This window comes from Medicago sativa, chromosome 3, assembly GCF_051527215.1.
Source record: "Medicago sativa cultivar Bolivia chromosome 3, Bolivia_mono, whole genome shotgun sequence".
In the NCBI taxonomy this organism is placed as follows: domain Eukaryota; kingdom Viridiplantae; phylum Streptophyta; class Magnoliopsida; order Fabales; family Fabaceae; genus Medicago; species Medicago sativa.
The window spans coordinates 9,334,178-9,353,068 of record NC_140751.1 but is presented as its reverse complement, the minus strand read 5'-3'; the positions used below and the strand labels follow the sequence as shown (position 1 = coordinate 9,353,068).

The 18,891-nt window shown below is 35.7% G+C and overlaps 1 protein-coding gene and 1 long non-coding RNA gene across 2 annotated transcripts; one reads left to right on the top strand and one right to left on the bottom strand.

Annotated features, from left to right (window-relative positions):
• The first annotated feature begins 1,065 nt into the window (after positions 1–1,065).
• LOC146935513 (disease resistance protein RPM1-like) lies at positions 1,066–4,913 on the top strand. Its single transcript, XM_085750693.1, has 2 exons — positions 1,066–3,977; positions 4,447–4,913. Exon 1 carries the CDS (start codon positions 1,137–1,139, stop codon positions 3,966–3,968), a length of 2,832 nt encoding a protein of 943 aa, XP_085606819.1. The 5' UTR covers positions 1,066–1,136; the 3' UTR covers positions 3,969–3,977; positions 4,447–4,913.
• On the bottom strand, positions 1,126–18,407 carry LOC146935512 (uncharacterized). Its single transcript, XR_015030264.1, has 2 exons — positions 17,521–18,407; positions 1,126–8,049 (listed from the first exon to the last, which is right to left on the bottom strand). It is a non-coding gene; the product is annotated as an uncharacterized LOC146935512 (long non-coding RNA).
• Between the last annotated feature and the right edge of the window lie 484 nt (positions 18,408–18,891).

Genomic DNA, 18,891 nt, shown 5'->3' with positions numbered 1-18,891 from the left:
TGAAATAAGGATGATACTATAAACACTATTTTGTCCTTCAAGGTTGAGGGCAATAACTATTCTTGCCACTATTAGTACCAGAAGTTGAAAATTTCTTCATGAATGTCCAATTAGGAGTCGACAACACCATCACTGCACCCTTCGCTTATTTTCCTTCATCAATTTCTTGGTTGGTTCTTTCATCTATAAAAAAAAACTCAATTTGGTCAATATATATAGTCTTCCCCTTAATACTTTAAAATGATTTATAGACTTGTGAAATGTTAATCAAGCTCGTCCATTTATCTTAAATCTGTTATCAAATGTCAATAGATTTCAAATGGATTTCCAATATTATCAGTGTAATGTTATTTATAATCCATGCAAATACCGTATTAATATTAATATTTTATAATTTGAAGGATTAGTTTGAATTATTTATAATATGAGAACGGTGATATATATGAACCTCACCTTGGGTTCGTTGCGGAGGAACACATAAAAAACCTTGATATGATAATCCTATAAATTTAGATATTAAATTATTTACTCATGATATGTGGAAGTTAAATATGGACATCTTAAAAATGATCTAATGATAGATCTTTCCATTGTTAGAAAAAAAATTATAATAATAAAAAATGAAGAATAAAAGTAAATATATTGACAATAACCTATCGAGAAATACTTGTCTAGAGACAAACACAAATATAAAAGATTTGGACACACTCACGCAAATGCTTTTTTTTAAAGGAAAATTGGTTTAATGATGTTGAATGATGTGGCTAATTTATTTATCATTTAATTTTTTCATAGTTGTGTGTATGCCCAAATAATTTTATTTGTACATCTATCTATATATATATATGCAACAAGACTTTCTCATAACCTATCACACCCACTTGTGCTTGCAATATATACAAAACTAATTCAAGTAGAGCCGACAAGTTTGAAAATAATTGTATTTGTCCCCACAAAACAATAGAAAAATAGTTTCTTGTGGACTAAACTAAACATCAGTCAAAAGTCTACCCTCAAATCAAAACCATGGTACAGAAATGCTAAAGAACCTCAACAATGAATCTCAACTTGCCTGGATTGCAAACAACTTTTTGCAAAAGCTAATCTAAGAAAAGAAAAGAAAAAATTGAAATGAAATGGCAGAGACTGCAGTGTCATTTGCTGTGCAGCTCTGCCAATTTGTAGTTGAAGAAAGAACTTTGGTGACAGGTGTTGAGAGTGACTTCAATGATATCAAAGATGACCTTGAGATCATCCAAGCATTCCTCAAGGATGCTGACAGAAAAGCTGCTGATGATGATGAAGGAGGAGGAGCCAATGATGGAGTCAAAACATGGGTGAAGCAGGTAAGAGAAGTATCTTTTCGCATAGAAGATGTAATTGACGAGTATATCATGTGCGAGGCGCAAAGGATGAACCATTCTATATTCACAGCAGCACTACAAATGTTTCCTGGTTTGCTCAGAATCACGAATCCACACCACCAGATTGCTTCTGAGATTCAAGACATCAAGTCAACACTTGGTAAAATCAAAGAAAGAAGAACAAGATTTCCATTTCAGTCTGATAGTGAATCAGGAAGCTATAGAGGGTCCAAAGCTCCTAGAATTGGTGACCCTCGAATGGCTCCCTATTTCATTGAAGAGACCCAAGTTGTAGGGTTTGAATCACCAGCAAATGAATTGGTTAGTCGTTTGGTCGGTGGAGACAATCAGCGTACGTTGGTTTCTGTGGTAGGCATGGGAGGACTCGGAAAAACAACTCTTGCTAAGCATGTTTTTGATAACCCTTTGGTGAAAAGCCACTTTGATTGCCGCTCTTTCATAACAGTTTCTCAATCCTACACTATGAGGGAGTTGTTTACAGAAATGATAAAGAAGTTGTGCAAGGACAAGAATGATCCTATTCCAAAGGGTCTGCAGAAGATGGATGACGAAACATTGATTACTCAAGTCAACCAATACCTTGAGTCAAAGAGGTACCTGGTTTTATTTGATGATGTTTGGAAAGAAAATTTTTCTGATGAGATTGATCTTGCTTTAATTAGAAATAACAAAGGAAGTAGAATCATTGTGACCACTAGAAATATGAAAGTAGCAGAATATTTTAAGAAAGATTTTCCTGTTCATATTCATGAGCTACAACCTTTGTCTTCAGAGAAAGCATGGGAACTGTTTTGTAATAAGGCATTTATATTTGAGCTAGGAAAACAGTGTCCAACAGACCTTGAGGACATGTCCAATGAAATTGTTCAAAAATGTGGAGGGCTACCACTGGCTATTGTCGCCATTGGTGGCCTTTTGTCAACAAAGCCTAAAACCATTTTTGAGTGGGAAAAGGTGAGTAGAAATCTGAGAATGGAGTTAGAGCGCAATGTGCACTTGACTAGTCTAATAAGAATTTTATCTCTTAGTTATGATGATTTGCCTTACCATTTGAAATCATGCATGCTATATTTTGGTATATATCCTGAGGACTACTCCATCAATCGGAAGAGACTTACTCGGCAATGGATGGCAGAAGGGTTTGTTAAGAATGGGGAGACAAGACCATTGGAGGAAGTTGCTGAAGAGTACCTGACAGAGTTAATTCAAAGAAGTTTGGTTAATGCTTCTGTACTTGGCTTTGATGGGAAAGTCCGAAGTTGTCAAGTCCATGATGTGTTGCGTGAAGTGATCATTAAAAAAATGAAAGATCAAAGTTTCTGCCATTTAATGCATGAAGATGATGAACAAGTCACCATTGGAATAACTAGACGCTTTTCTATAGCAGCTCTCTCCAACAACAACTTGAGAAACACAAGCAACTCAGGAATTCGTGCGGTATTTGTCTTTGACAAAGGTGAATTGCCTAAACAGTTCATGGATGTATTATCTGTCAAGTTTAAGCTTTTAAAAGTACTTGATTTTGAGAAGTCTTCGCTGAATTCTATTCCTGATAACTTGGGAAATCTTTTCCACCTAAGGTACTTGAACTTGAGTCATACCAAAGTTACGGTTCTTCCAAGATCCATCGGTAATCTAATTAACTTAGAAACCTTGGATCTAAGGCAAACTCATGTGCATGAATTACCGAAAGAGATAAACAAGCTCACAAAGCTAAGGCTTCTTCCAGCTTATTACAGAAAATACGAAGGGCAATACTCTATGTTGAACTTTACAATAGGAGTGAAAATGCACGAAGGTATTGGATGCTTGAAATCTTTACAAAAGCTTTACTTCTTGGAAGCAAATCATGGTGGAATAAAGCTTATCCAAGAGCTCAGAATGCTGAAACAGTTAAGGAAGTTAGGCATAAAGTCCGTGCGGCAAGAATATGGAAATGCATTATCTGCTGCAATACAAGAGATGAAACAACTTGAATCTCTTAATATTGGTGCTATAACTAAGGATGAAATCCTTGACTTGGATCTTGCATCAGCTCCATCTCGTCTTAGAGTGCTCAATTTGAAATGTAGACTAACCAAGTTGCCCAATTGGATTCCAAATCTCAAGTCTCTTGTGAAGCTAAGACTTGGTTTATCGAACTTCGAAGATGATCCACTAGACTCTTTGAAGAATTTACCTAGTTTGTTGAGACTGAATTTGTGGGATGATGCCTTTTCTGGTGAAAGATTGCATTTTAAGAAAGGAGGGTTTCCAAAGCTGAAGGAGTTGGATCTCACAAGATTAAATAGACTAAGTTCTATATCTATAGACGAAGATGCTTTAGTTAATCTTGAACACTTCAGATTTAAAAACAACCCTCAATTGAAGGTTTTACCTCAAGACCTCCAAAACTTGAAAAAGCTTCAATTCCTTGGATTTGCAGAAATGTCAATTGAATTAGTTGATAGCATTGATCCTGAGAAAGGTGGAGCGCACCATCGGATTATCAATCATATTCCCCTTGTACAAATTCGTCAGAATTTCGGAGAAAAATTTCATGACTATAAGTTGCACCGCATTCCTACTCAAATCAATATCTGAAATATCAAGGTAACAATGTTATGCTTCTCTTGTGAATGTTTGAAATTACATTGCCACTCTAACCGAAGTATTTTATTTTTTTTCAATTTGTTTTTCATTTCTTTCTTCAATCTTCCCTTTACATGAATGTTCACATCTTTCTTGATTTCAAGTACATTTATGCTTTGATGCATGCACAACTATCCTAAAAAAAGTTTAAGTTGATTGTGTATTTGTAGCATCACTCTTCATATAATAGTTGAATGAAAGTTTCTATATATTTGTATTTCTACTTGTTATATATGATGTTTGTATTATGTATTGATTTCTGACACTTGCTAACTTCAATCAGCTCTTTCATAAATCATGTAAGAAGATTATTTATTTAGCATTGGAAAATTAAGTTTACAAGACTAATTTAAGCAACTAATTTTATCCTGTTATGTAATTTGTATCATCCTCAATTTTGACAGTTTCCTGTATTTGTCAACGTGTACAGATTCAGGTTCTCTATGTTGCAGCTCACATGAAGATGCACTTTGTCTTTCTTCATTCTGTTAGACCGAAACTGAATGTGGCAGTTTCTATTCTGTCAAGCAATTATGTTTTATCTCTATGTCAGTCTTATGTTTTAAGAATAAATAGGAGAAGGGTCAGACATATAGAGGGATAGAGGGTTATCTGAAAGTTATTGAGTGGTTAGTTGGAGAGATCCAACTCTCGAACATTTCGGAAAGGGAGAGGACAAGCTCTCGAATCTTTGTGTGTCTGTTTTCTTGTAATATTTTGTGAACTTTCTGTCATTATTGTACTGTGTGTATGCAATCTGGTTGTGAGTTATTCCGCCAGAATTGTCATAAATAAAGTGTTCGTATTGTGCAAATTACCACGGTTTAGAACTGATCTGTACTTGTACATAACACCTTGTGGTGTCTATTCTATTATAATAAGTATTAATTCTGAACAGATCAGTTGATAATTATATAGATAGTTATTGAGATAACAGAAACAAATGCCTCTTTAAACCAGATACTTGTACTCTGTGTGGTTTTACCCTGGAAGTCACATTTCCACTTGTTCTATCATTTTCAAGTATATACTTCTTCAATCTCATTCTCCCTCCCTCTTATGCACATTAGCAAAAGAAAAATTTAATAAAATAATTGTTGTTTTATATTTTCAATGTAATATTAATTAACCATGTGGTTGGGCTAAAGTGACTAATAAACTTTCGATAGGTTCCGGTTTTGATATCCCTCTCATTAGTGAGTCTGGCAGCTCTGGCTTTACAAAGATATACAGTTGGTCATTTGATCCACCACGATACTAAAAGTTGGAATGAAGAGCTTGTTCGGTATATTTTTGAAGAAGGAACAGCGCAAAGGATTTTAAATATACCGCTGTTCCAACAAGTGAATGAGGATAGACTGGTGTGGAATCCCGAGAAAAATGTCCATTATTCGGTAAGAAGTGCATATCGTTTGTGTGTAGAAGAAATAGTGGATAATTCTCACTTAAGAAGGCTAGGTTATTGGAGTGGAATTTGGAGGTTGAAAGTTCCCCCGAAAATTAAAAATATGGTATGGCATGTGTGCAGGGAATGCTTGCCTACTCGAGTAAGGTTGAATAGAAGAGGAGCTAACTGTCCGTCGTCGTGTGTTATGTGCAACGACCATTACGAATATGGAAATGCATTATGTGATACAATACAACAAATGAACCATCTTGAATCTTTGAATATTATTGCCTTAGCTGAGGATGAAATTCTTGACTTGAATTTTATATCAATTCCACCACCTAATCTAAGAATTCTCAACTTGAAAGGCAAATTAACAAATTTGCCTGATTGGATTCCAAACCTAAAGTATCTTGTTAAGCTAAGACTTGGTTTATCTAACTTCGAAGATGATCCACTAGACTCTTTGAAGAGTTTGCCTAATTTGTTGAGGCTGAATTTGTGGGATGATGCCTTTTATGGTAAAATATTGCATTTTAAGAAATGAGGGTTTCCAAAGCTGAAGGAGTTGGATCTCACAAGATTAAAGAGACCAAGATTAAAGCCGAACAGGATGCCAAACTCATAACTTACAATACTAGGGATGCCAAACAGGATTGTGATATATGTAGCATACCTAATTATTACTTGAAATGGATTGTTATAAGCAAGGACAAAGTTGTATACTGATATGGCCGTTATTTATATGATCATGATATAAGTGTTGCTTATTGTAATTTGCATCATCGTGTATTTTTTGGCTGTTTCTACCGATCATCACTGTCAGCATTATCATCGTTGTTGTCATCATATCATGTATTAGTTTATTAATCATGTATAAATAATCCAATTATAACGTCATGTAATGTAGAACTGGTGTTCTTTTATAAACTGGTGTTCCAATTATAAGTGAAATTTTTTAACATTTTTTTCTCTATAAGTGAAATAAGTTGTTCATGAATCTAGATTTCTGCTTTTTAAGCCTGACTGCCATTAAGGATTGGTCACCAAATCCATAGATAAAGTTAAATTTCACCTCATGCTAACTGGTAATCAACTTGTTTAACAGGGTGGGGAGCTCTGTTCTTGGAGGTATGACTTGACAGTTCCATTTGCTAGATTTGTAGCTATGAATGGTTTGACATCTTTAAAAAGGTACCAAATAGCTCAAGTCCACATAAGGGACAATCCATCTAAAGGAAGATACCCTGAATTTTATCAATGTAGCTTTGATATTGCTGGTTCATCTGAAAAAATGGCTCCGGATTTTGAGGTTGTTAGAATTTTGACTTAGCACCAACCAACTAATCCATCAAATCATCAATCCTTGGAAGTGGATACCGATTCTTAATCGTCACATTGTTCAACTGCCGATAATCCACACACAAACCTCGTGCTTCCATCTTTCTTCTTAACTAACAACACAGGAGCACCCTACGGAGAAACACTCGGCCTAATAAACTGCTTCTAGAGCAACTCTTCGAACTGCTTCTTCAACTCACCCAACTCCCCCACAATGATTAAAACCGCAAGTGCACGGTTCTACCGAAGTAGTAAAAAAGAGAGTATCGTTCCAACAAGGAGTTGTTCAATTCAATTAACTTTTAATGATGATTAGAAGAAAGTTTAGTTGTAAAGATTGGATTTTTAACGGTTTAAAAATAATAATAAAAGCGCCTTGGGATTATTGGTTCATCTTGATGACGAAACCTTCACAAACCAAACCCTAAACCTTAACTTTATATTGGACCTACTTTCTAAAGACAAGTTTCTCTTAAGCGTATCAAAGTTTCTCTCGAAATCATTGAGTATGTTCCTTTAGCAACCACGTCTATTCTCATGGTTGACTGCTATTAGAATCCTTGAAGAACGAAACTTTATTTGCTCAAGGTTTGCTAGACTATTCTCATGTTTCGTAATCCTTGTCTAATTTCACTTGTTCCAATATCAAAACTTCTTCTTTCGATGCTTCGTTTTGATATTTGTGATGATGAATTAACAATTAATAACCCTCCGATGTCGCTTTATGAGTTTGATAATTGTTAATTCATTATATAAACAGTGAAATTAGATTAGAAAGTAGATTTATATAAATTAGAGTTCGAGGCTTGGTTTGATTAGGATTAGGTCATTAGACTTATCCGACAATCCCAAGACAAGAGAAGTCTACTCACTCATGTTCATCGTAGACATAGAAGAGAAGAAGAAGAACATAACAATAACAAGAAAGTAAAAGAAGAACTTTTATTATGAAAGACAATTGTCATTATTGAATTCCAAGAATAAAAGATGATTTGTTATGATAGCTAGCTACTCTATTTATAGTTTACAATGACTTAAGCCCTAAGAAATACATCACTAGAATGTTCCACAAGAAACCACGAGCTTTAGGTCAGAAGTAAACTAATAGGTAGCTTTTCCATGAAGCACAAAGCAGCAAAAGAGATCCAGTGAGCTAGCACGGCCGTGTGGCTGGTGGCACGGGCCGTGCCAAGCTTCTGACTTGGGGGACGTCGTATTTTTGTACCGAATCTTCGTATTTTCGTCCCGAATCAGCTCTAAACCCCTTTCTTTTTCTCTGAGACTGAATCTTTCAATTATTTGTTCCTGAAATTAAATAACTTGCAATTGAAATAGTTCTAAAAAGGAAACAATATTAAATAAAACGAAATCAAATATAAATAAAACGGACTCAAATATTATATTAAAAACCCTAATTATTGACTCATCAAACTCCCCCACACTTGAATCTTTGTTTGTCCTCAAGCAAAAGACATACACATAGCAGCATAGAGAAGATTAACATATGACAATATAATTAAAAACTTATGTCTCCTCTAAGGCTTGATTTCAAGTGTACACTAATCACAACTTCAAGCATTCCTTGTGAACCTATTCAACCCAACAACAAGTTTCAAGTGTGTGTGTGTGTGTAGTCCAGCCCTTTTCTTGCTCCTGTATAAGATAGATATTATGAGGAAACAGTTTCTAACCTTAGCACTAAACCAACCGAGAAAAGTCCTTTCTTCATTTCATATAAGAGAGATAGGAATTCTTTGGTCATTTTTTTGGCATATTTATTTTTAAAATTCGGGGAGTGGGGCAGACGCTAGTAAAGAGGTTACCCTCGATACACCATTGCATCTGAAGACGTGTTGGTTGTAAGGTGACCATCCTCGTTTTAAGGAAAGCAATTATTTGCTTTATTTACTTTGGGTAATTTTCTAGATGCCATTTTTTTCTTCACATTTTTTTTTCTTTTCATATCATATATATTTTCTCTTTGACCTTTGTATTCCCCACACAAACGTATAATACTTTTACTCTAAAAACTTTTAAGGGTCAATTTACCACTAAAGTTAGAACTTGCTCCTTAAAATACCTACTTATGCACTTGCTCAAGAGCTGCAACTTTGTGTTTTTCTCATTGGAAAATTTTCACAATAAAACATGATGTGGGTATAGCAAGAACACTTAAAACACAAGTAATCACTTTCAGGTGCAAGAAATAACCAATTTGGAAGAGACAACAAAAATTTTATGTCATAATTTACAATAAAAACAAGCCGTTTTTTGTGCCTTTCTGTTGGGTATTTGTATTGGCTGCATTATTGCTAAAACAAATATCCTTGTTCTGTAAGTTGGAACCAATGTTCCAGCATGTGGTTAGGCAGCTCTGTGAGATGTTGGATATAATGTTCCAACATCCTGGCATGGTTCAGTGTGCCTGGGTTCTGCCTTATCAGTACGCGCGTAGTTTATCCATTAAGGAAACCATATTTCCTTTACTTACTGACCAAGTAACGCGCATATCTTATTAGAATCAGCTGTGGAATATTACTAAAATAGATAATTTATTTTAGGAAAATATTTGTTACGATTTGGAATGTTTCCTAATAGGTTCCTACATATTAGGACTTTCCGGAATTGTTTCTGATTCTGTTTTGCAGGTTTACTGAACCAATCTGCAAGTTTACTGAAGCCCAATGATTATTTAGCCCAAGTTGCTTCAGTATAAAAGGAAGACTTGAAGACCTAATTGCTCATTCAAGCCGCCACGCTAAAAAGTTTAGATTTTTAGGGTTTGAGTCTTCATGTATTCTACTCTTGTATCGATTGTGATGCAGGTTTAGGATCTTTACTGCGTTCTTGCTAGTGTTGTGTTTAGATACTTGTTTAGGACTAGTTTTGTGAGTATTGATACTCCTGTGCATCAAACCGAAGTTGTGAAACAAGGTTTGGTTGTTTGTGTTGGAAGTTAACTTCTATCTTTTGTGTTTGAGGTCTGATAGGTCACTCGGGCAGTGACTGACCATTAGGATAGTGAGATGGGATCTTAGATCTAGGAGTTCCTAGGTTGAAGTCTAGACGGGTAGGTCCTAGGTCATATAGTGTAAACGAGGAGTTTGCTGAGAGCTATTGAATAAGGACTACACTACTGGATTTCCTTCCTGGCTTGGTAGCCCCCAGATGTAAGCGTGTTGTGCTGAACTGGGTCAACAAACTTCCTGTGTTCTTTATTTTTCTGCACTTTATTTTCTTGTTTTATTTTCTGTTTATCGCATGATGTTGAAACATTAATCGGGACATCGCAAACGTTTAGACACCCTGCCTGTTTTAGGGTGAGCTCCATGGAGTTTTATTCTAGCACTATGGACAAGGAAGGTGGATTTGTAAACAGGCCCCCTCTGTTAGATGGGTCCAACTATGATTACTGGAAATCACGCATGAGTGCCTTTCTCAAATCTATTTACAGCAAAAAATGGAAGGCAGTTCTGAGAGGTTGGGAACATCCTGTTCAACTAGATGCTGATGGTAACAGGACTGATATGTTAAAACCAGAAGAAGAATGTACTGATGCTGAAGATGAATTGGCTCTTGGAAACTCAAAGGCATTGAATGCTCTGTTCAATGGTGTTGACAAGAATATGTTTAGATTGATCAAGCAATGTACTGTGGCTAAGGTTGCTTGGGAGATTCTCAAAACTGCTCATGAAGGGACTACTAAGGTAAAGAGTGCAAAATTCTAACTCCTTACTACAAAGTTTGAGAATTTAAGAATGCTGGAGGATGAAAGTATTCAGGATTATCATCTGAATATCCTTGATATTGCTAACTCTTTTGAGTCTCTTGGAGAGAAAATTTCTGATGAAAAACTAGTCAGAAAAATCCTCAGATCTCTACCTAAGAGGTTTGACATGAAAGTTACAGCTATTGAAGAAGCTCAGGACATTTCAAGCTTGAAGGTTGATGAACTGATAGGGTCCTTGCAGAATTTTGAAATGACTGTCAACAGCAAAACTGATAAGAAAGGTAAGGGGATCGCTTTTGCTTCTTGTGTAGAATCTGATGAGTCACAAGCAAAGCAAGAAGATGATGAAGACATGGCAGATTCACTGGCACTTCTTGGGAAACAGTTCAAGAAGATTTTAAGAAGAATTGATAGAAGGTCCAGGCCAAATGATCAGAACATCCGCCCCAACATTGACGATCAGTCTAGCAAAGAGAAGGTGGCTAGACCTGATGGAGGAGTAGACTCTCACTACAAAGGAGTTCAATGTTATGAATGTGGAGGGTATGGACATATCAAAACAGAATGTGCTACATTTCTGAAGAAGCAGAAGAAGAGCTTGACTGCCTCCTGGTCTGATGATGATGAATCTGAAGAAGATGGAGAAAGAGAATCTGCTAAGCACATAGCAGCCTTGACTAGCAAGATTGTTCCTGATGTTGACTCATGTGTAGAAGACTTGGGTGTTGCTGAACTCATTGCATCCTACAAATGTCTTGCTGAAAGAAACTACAACGCATGCAGACAACTTGAAGAGCAGAAAAATATCACCTGTAAATTGGAGAATGATAGGATCAGTCATCAAGCCAAAATTTCAGAATTAAATCACAAGGTAACTTTATTGAACTCACATCTTAGTCAAGCTATGAATCAGGTAAAAAGGGAAACAGGTAAAACAACTCCAACTGTTGGTGAATGTGTGTTGCCTTATATTGAAAAAGGTGTAGCACCAAGGGGTGTAAACTCTGAGGGAAATAACTGTTTGAGGGCACCACAAGAAATAGGTATGACAGGTAACTTAACTGGTATGTCAAACATGATGTTGGAACATCTAATCACCTTCAATAAATATAATAGGTCAGATCCTGATGAAATGTATGATAAGAAGGTTAATCAGTTCTTCTGCACTCATAAGGAACAATCAAGTAGTATTGTAGCTAAAAACTTGAAAGACAGGTTACCTGTTGATTTGAATGATAAACCTGAAATCTGTCCACTTAAGGAGTTGAACAACTTTGTGCACATGGTTCCACATTCATTAGGACACACTAATCCGGTTCTTCAGCCTCAAACCCACATAAACACGCCAACAACACACAGAAACTCCTTCCCTATTTCTACCTTTTCTCTCAATCCTCCCAAGTTCAAATACATACAACCTTTTGTACCTTACCCTTTTCAAACAGCTCATCCTTACATTCTCACCAATCAGAACCAACAGTTTCAGACCAGTAAAAACTCAAACCCTGTTCTCAAACAAGCCATGGCCACTGAACACCAAGAAACCAACACTTCAGTTCCTTTGACGGTCGAACCAATCACTACTGTTCTGCCCATAAAGGTTAAAAGGAAATCACCCACTAACTCTAGTCCAAAGAAGAAGAAATGTGATAAATTTGATGTGGGAACACCTGTGACAACCTTATGTATGGTTGACCAAGCAACTCCATGTGTTACTACTGCTGTCAAACCCAATGTTGAGACTTGTGTGAAGGATGCTAACAGTATTGATGCTAAAGGATTCCTCAAAACTACTTCCTCTTCTGAGAATGATGAAGGTAACTCTAATGCCTCTCTGATTTCTGATATATCTATATCTAGTGAAAAGTCAGTTTTGGAGAACTTGTGTGCTTTAAATAGAACTGTGTTCATAGACATGGATCCTTCTAATGATGGTAAGGTGACAAACTTTATTGTTCCTGCACAAGAACATGGAGACATGAATGTTGAGGGAAATGATGAAACATCCTTGAGTAAATTTGATAACCATGAGTCTACTGCTATCACTGTTGAAAATAAGAATTCTGGTTCTGAGACCACTTCAGCAGAGAAAGAGAATTCTGATAGGGTGATTGTTATTGTCCACTCTAAAGGAAATGTAGAATCTGGGTGTAAGACTAATGGAGGCCTTGATAATAATGAGTTAAATCAGGAGACTAACTCAGACAAGAGAATTCCTTCTGAACTTCCTGCTAACAAAACTTCTCCTGAGAAAAAGGAACATATCAGGATTGAAGTTGGTCCAGAGAAAGATATCTGTGCAAATAAGGTCAAAAAGGACCTGGTGAGCATTCATGACAAAGTATCTGGTGACATTTCAACTCCAGAGAGAGAAGTTGAATGTATAGGCAAAAGACTTAGGAGTAACAAAAGGAAGGTAGTCTACCATGAGGGTGAAACTCCAAAATCAAAGAACAAGACTGTTGGTATCAGTCCCAAGAAAAGTTGGAGCAAAGTAAAAGTAAAATCTACTGACAGAAGAACAAGGAGGAAGAAGGTGGGTTCTTCAGATGAGTCTGACTATTATGTTGAAGAAGATGTGTCAAACATTAACGTATCTACTTTAAATATGGTTGCTGAGAGGAAAGTTGTGAAGACAGTTTCAAATGTACCTATTGATAAGGTATCATTTCACTTTCCTGAAAATGCACTAAGATGGAAGTACATATTTCACAGAAGGTTGGATGTGGAGAGAGAACTAGGCAAGGAAGCTATGGAAATGGAACAAGTAATTAGTATGATCAAAGAAGCAGGGCTCCTGAAAACTGTGTGCAATATTGGTAATTGCTATGAAAAACTAGTAAGAGAATTCTTGGTAAATATGCCTAGAGATTGTGATAATTTTCTGAGTCAGGAGTATCAGAAGGTGTATGTTAGGGGTGAATGTGTCAACTTCTCTCCTGATATCATCAACAGATTTTTGGGGATAGAAGAGGTTAATGATGCTGAGCTGAAAGTAACTAATAACCAAATGTGCAGAGAAATCACTGCTGATCGTATAAGAATTTGGCCTAAAAAGGGAAAAATTTCCTCTGGAAAGCTGTCAGTTAAATATGCTATTCTCAATCAAATAGCTGCATCCAACTGGGTTTCAACAAATCATACCTCTGATATTGCTATAAGTTTGGGAAAATTTATCTTCTGTGTAGGCACTAAGACTAAAATGAACTTTGGACAGTACATCTTTGAACAAACTGTCAAGCATGCTAAAACTGATGTTGTAATGTGTCCCATTGCTTTTCCTACTTTGCTGTGTGGCGTTATGTTAAAACAACATCCAGGACTTATAACTACTGCTGATGTTCCAGAAAAGAGGGAACAACCTTTTACCTTGCACCCCAAATGTGTCGGTACTGATCATGTTTCAGACCTTGTTGGAACATCTGGAAGTACACCTACTATGACAAAGCAAGAGATTATAGCGGCACTTAAAGACACTTGTGTCTTGATGGATAAAAGAAAAGCTCAGTTTGAACTGATGATTCACTCCTTGGAAGGAGAAGGAGTAGATAAAGCAGAAAATGATAATGAGGACAACAAAGGGGGTTCTGATAGCAGTTCTGGAACTGCTGAATGATGTTTTTATTTTGTGGGCTATGCCCTGAACTTTTGTGCACCTGTGTGTGTGCCTATTTTGATGTGTAATATCGTAATCTTCTTCTGGTCTCCGGCTTTATCCTGTTTTGTTTGGCATATTTTGTGGCTAAAAATGGGAAGAAAAATTGATGTTTCTCTGCTTATACTCCCCTTTTGTATATGTGCTCTGCATGTATCTATAATATGCCTATTTGTGTATGCCTGATTGCTTATTATTCATATTATATGTTGTTGCATTTTTGTTGCAACTATTTCAGGCTTGTGTGTAGATGTTGGCTTTCATGTTGTAACATCTTGATGATTTGATAGGTCTTCATGTTATTCTGAGAATCTGTTCTCAGTCATTTTTGTTTGTACATGTTCCTTGCTGACATTCTCTGATATGTTGGAACATGTCTATGAAGACTGATGTAGATGTTAGCACCTGTGCTAAAACATCTCTCTGCTTCTGAGATTCTGGTTTTTCTCAGATGTTGTACATGTTCCCTGCAAATGCTCTATCCTAGGTTGGAACGTGTCTATGAGACGTTCTGTGGAGATGTTGGCACTCAAGTTGCAACATCTTGGTGTAATCCTGAGAGTTTATTTTTCTTAGGATTCTTAGTGTACAGGTTCCCTACTACTGTCTTATATTATGGAATCTGTCTGAATGACTTCTTAAGTCAAAGTTGATGTGTGTGACCTTTGATAGGTCTGCTAGCATGTATCTGCTGATAAGCTTGCTAGTTTGTGAATATTCCTAGAATGTCTATACCTAGATCCTGAATCTTTTATATCTATGCATTAGGAGCTTTCAAACGTCCAGATTTTCTACCTGTATGTATTCAGGGGGAGTATTGGAATAATCATGTAAGTAGTCACTCATGAGATCTTATATTCAGGGGTAGTGCTACTTCTATGTGTGCTTGTGCTAAGTCCAAGCTGGTTGAAGGATGTTGAGTCAAAGGTTTAAACATCTGCATCTATCACTTGTAAGTTTTGGAACTTGTGTTTCCTGACTTCTGTTGTTGTTGGTGATAGGTATTTGAAGACATCATAGTCTGTCACATGTAAGTATAGGAATTTAGGTTTCTGTGCTTCTATGGTTCGTGGGTGACAGTACTCTGTAGGTATGGGAAATCTATTTTTTCCCTTGCCTTTATGTGTGGCAGGTTCTCCTGTCTGATGTGCTAAAGGATGTTGGAACATCCTATGTCTGTAGCATTGGAACTTGTTTTTCCTCTGCTCTTGAGAGATCTTGCTTCTCTCCACTTCTGTGTTGGAGGTTATATTCCTTGTCTGTAGCTTTGGAATTTATTTTTCCTCTGCTCTTGAGAGAAATTGGTTCTCTCTTCATCATTTGTACAAGAACTTAGGTTCGCTAGGTGTAGCTCAGGAATTTATTTTTCCTTAGCTCTTGAGACTATGCTACTGATCTGATCCGCTGCTGCATGTCTCTGATCCAGTGTAATACCTCTGCCAGCTTAAGCTGTGATTGAAGATCTGTGAGGTATTCTATTTATGCACACTTTGTTTTTCTTCAAAGAGTGATACTATCTGCTACTTCTTCTTCTTGAATATGTGTTCGTGATGACTTGAGGAAGTGTATCTATGGTGTCTCTTTGGATTTTGTGTGCTAGTTGTTTCTTCATAGGTGTGTGCTCATGCTTTTGGAGGAATGGTATTTTTTATGTATCCCTCAGTTTCATAAGAATTGGGCTTAATTTGTTTTAGCCAAAAAATTTGCCAAAGGGGGAGATTGTTGGGTATTTTTATTGGCTGCATTATTGCTAAAACAAATATCCGTGTTCTGTAAGTTGGAACCAATGTTCCAACATGTGGTTAGGCAGCTCTGTGAGATGTTGGATACAATGTTCCAACATCCTGACATGGTTCAGTGTGCCTGGGTTCTGCCTTATCTATACGCGCGTAGTTTATCCATTAAGGAAACCATATTTCCTTTACTTACTGACCAAGTAACGCGCATATCTTATTAGAATCAGTTGTGGAATATTGCTAAAATAGATAATTTATTTTAGGAAAATATTTGTTATGATTTGGAATGTTTCCTAATAGGTTCCGACATATTAGGACTTTCCAGAATTGTTTCTGATTCTGTTTTGCAGGTTTGCTGAACCAATCTGCTTCAGTATAAAAGGAAGACTTGAAGACCTAATTGCTCATTCAAGCCGTCACGCTAAAAAGTTTAGATTTTTAGGGTTTGAGTCTTCATGTATTCTACTCTTATATCGATTGTGATGCAGGTTTAGGATCTTTACTGTGTTCTTGCTAGTGTCATGTTTAGATACTTGTTTAGGACTAGTTTTGTGAGTATTGATACTCTTGTGCATCAAACCGAAGTTGTGAAACAAGGTTTGGTTGTTCGTGTTGGAAGGTAACTTCTATCTTTTATGTTTGAGGTCTGATAGGTCACTGGGGCAGTGACTGACCATTAGGATAGTGAGATGGGATCTCAGATCTAGGAGTTCCTAGGTTGAAGTCTAGACGGGTAGGTCCTAGGTCATATAGTGTAAACGAGGAGTTTGCTACGAGCTATTGAATAAGGACTACACTAGTGGATTTTCTTCCTGGCTTGGTAGCTCCCAGATGTAAGCGTGTTGTGCTGAACTCAATGATTTCAAGAAGAGGAGGAAGAAGAAGAAGAAGAAGAAGAAGAAGAAGAAGAAGAAGAAGAAGAAGAAGAAGAAGAAGAAGAAGAAGAAGAAGAAGAAGAAGACAAACGAACGCGAAACAAGGAATGCTGTCACTGAGTAACTCGCTGTAAGCGAGTTTTTAGCCCTAAGCGAGTTCCTTCCATAGAGAACTCGCCATAAGCGAGCTTCAAGCGAGTTTCCTCCTGTTCTTACGGGGTTTTCACCATTTTTTTTACCCAAAAACCCCAATTTTTATTTCCACAACACCCAAATTCGTCCCCAAAGTTTGTTTATACGTTTATGTACTTAAAAGGCAATCAAAACCATATGGAACTTGAAATCAAAACATCATTTCAACACAATTCAACAATTTCAACAATGTTTCACCAAAACGCTCAACAACAACTCAATTCACACCGCAATTCCATAATTATGAAAACTGATGGTATCAATTCATCAACAACGCGTCTCATAACAACAACAACAACAACAACAATAATTAACCATGAATTCATCAATAATCCAACAACAACAACATCATTCTTCATCAATTTTGAGCAAAACATAAAGTATACCCATATATACATTTCAAGCATGCAATTTCATCATCAACAACTTAATTATCATCAAATTAACATACTTAAACATTGCATCAAAATTAAAGCACGAATTTCACCAATTAAATTCACAATAATCACTTTTCACAATTAAGCTCTTATGAGAAAAGTAGAATAGAGATTATACTAAAAGATTATGAGAGAATACTAGCCCCCTTACCTCAATAGGTAATAAACCTAGCCAAAACTTCAATTTACCTCCTAGAATCTCTATCACCTCCTTGATCTTCAAGTTTTTCTCTTCTGACCCATTTTCTCTCTCTACGTCTCTCAAATTCTTATGAATTGAATGTGAACCCTATTTTTCTACAAAGACTAGAGCTTAAATAGTGTCCACACTAATGAACTTAACCCTTAAAAGGTCTTAATGGGCGTAAGACCCTCAATAACTAATCCACAAATTATTTACTCGCTTACGGCTAAAAGTTATCAAATAAATACCGGCTCATTACTAATTACAACAACCACACTAGTAACTTAAGTAAAAAAATGGTTCTCACTAGAAGCACTAAAAGTAATCCTCACAGTGAAATTACTAATTTACCCTTGCTCACACAAAGACCAAAATACCCCCATGTCCAAAATGACTAAAATACCCTCCGTAAGCCAAAATCCACTAATCCCGAAATAAAATACACACAGAGACAAATAATCACAAACAAACATAAATAAGCACACATAAAAACAATTAAAATAAATCTAACGAAAATCGGCCTGTTACAAATTACTCCTTAAAAATAAATTATACGGCTTCACAATGGATATAGTTTTATAAAATATTCTATATTGATTGGAAGTTGGTTTAAACTTATGGTTGTTATTGGAAATTAAGATATTTTTTATCTCATAACATATTACATCAATGCACATAGATTTATATTATTATTTTTGATAGGAAGTTGGTTTAAACTTATGGTTGTTATTGGAAATTAAGATATTTTTTATCTCATAACATATTACATCAATCCACATAGATTTATATTATTATTTTTATTATAATATAGATTGATATTTTGTAACATTGTCGCTTCACACATTGCATTGAATTTTGATCCCCTAGAATATCACCAACAACAAAATTAAATAAATATTAACATAGTAAAATATTGGTTTTAAAAAATAGAAAAAATAATAAAACTATTGAAAATGAATGTGGAAGTGGGATGTGGCATAAAAACCTTACTTTATATATATACTATTGATATATATATATATATATATATATATATATATATATTCTTTATCATTTAAAAATTGTAACAAACTAAATGAGTATATTTATATTTAATTTTTTGTTATCCCAATTATACCCTTAAATAACTTTTTCTATAATAAAGATTGTTGTTGGTGTTATTGAAATAAATAATAATAATGTTTAATTTGGTTTGTTATAAATAAAAAGCAACAAAAAATTATATTTTTAGTTTTAATCAAAATCAAAATTTCATCAACAAAAAAAAAAACATAGTTCATAATTTTCGAATTTGAGCGTAGTAAAAAGAACGGAAAGACGGGCCGTCTTTTCGCTAGT

Excerpts from the sequence above, each read along its gene's own strand:
- LOC146935513 (XM_085750693.1), top strand. The coding sequence starts at position 1,137 with ATGGCAGAGACTGCAGTGTCATTTGCTGTGCAGCTCTGCCAATTTGTA.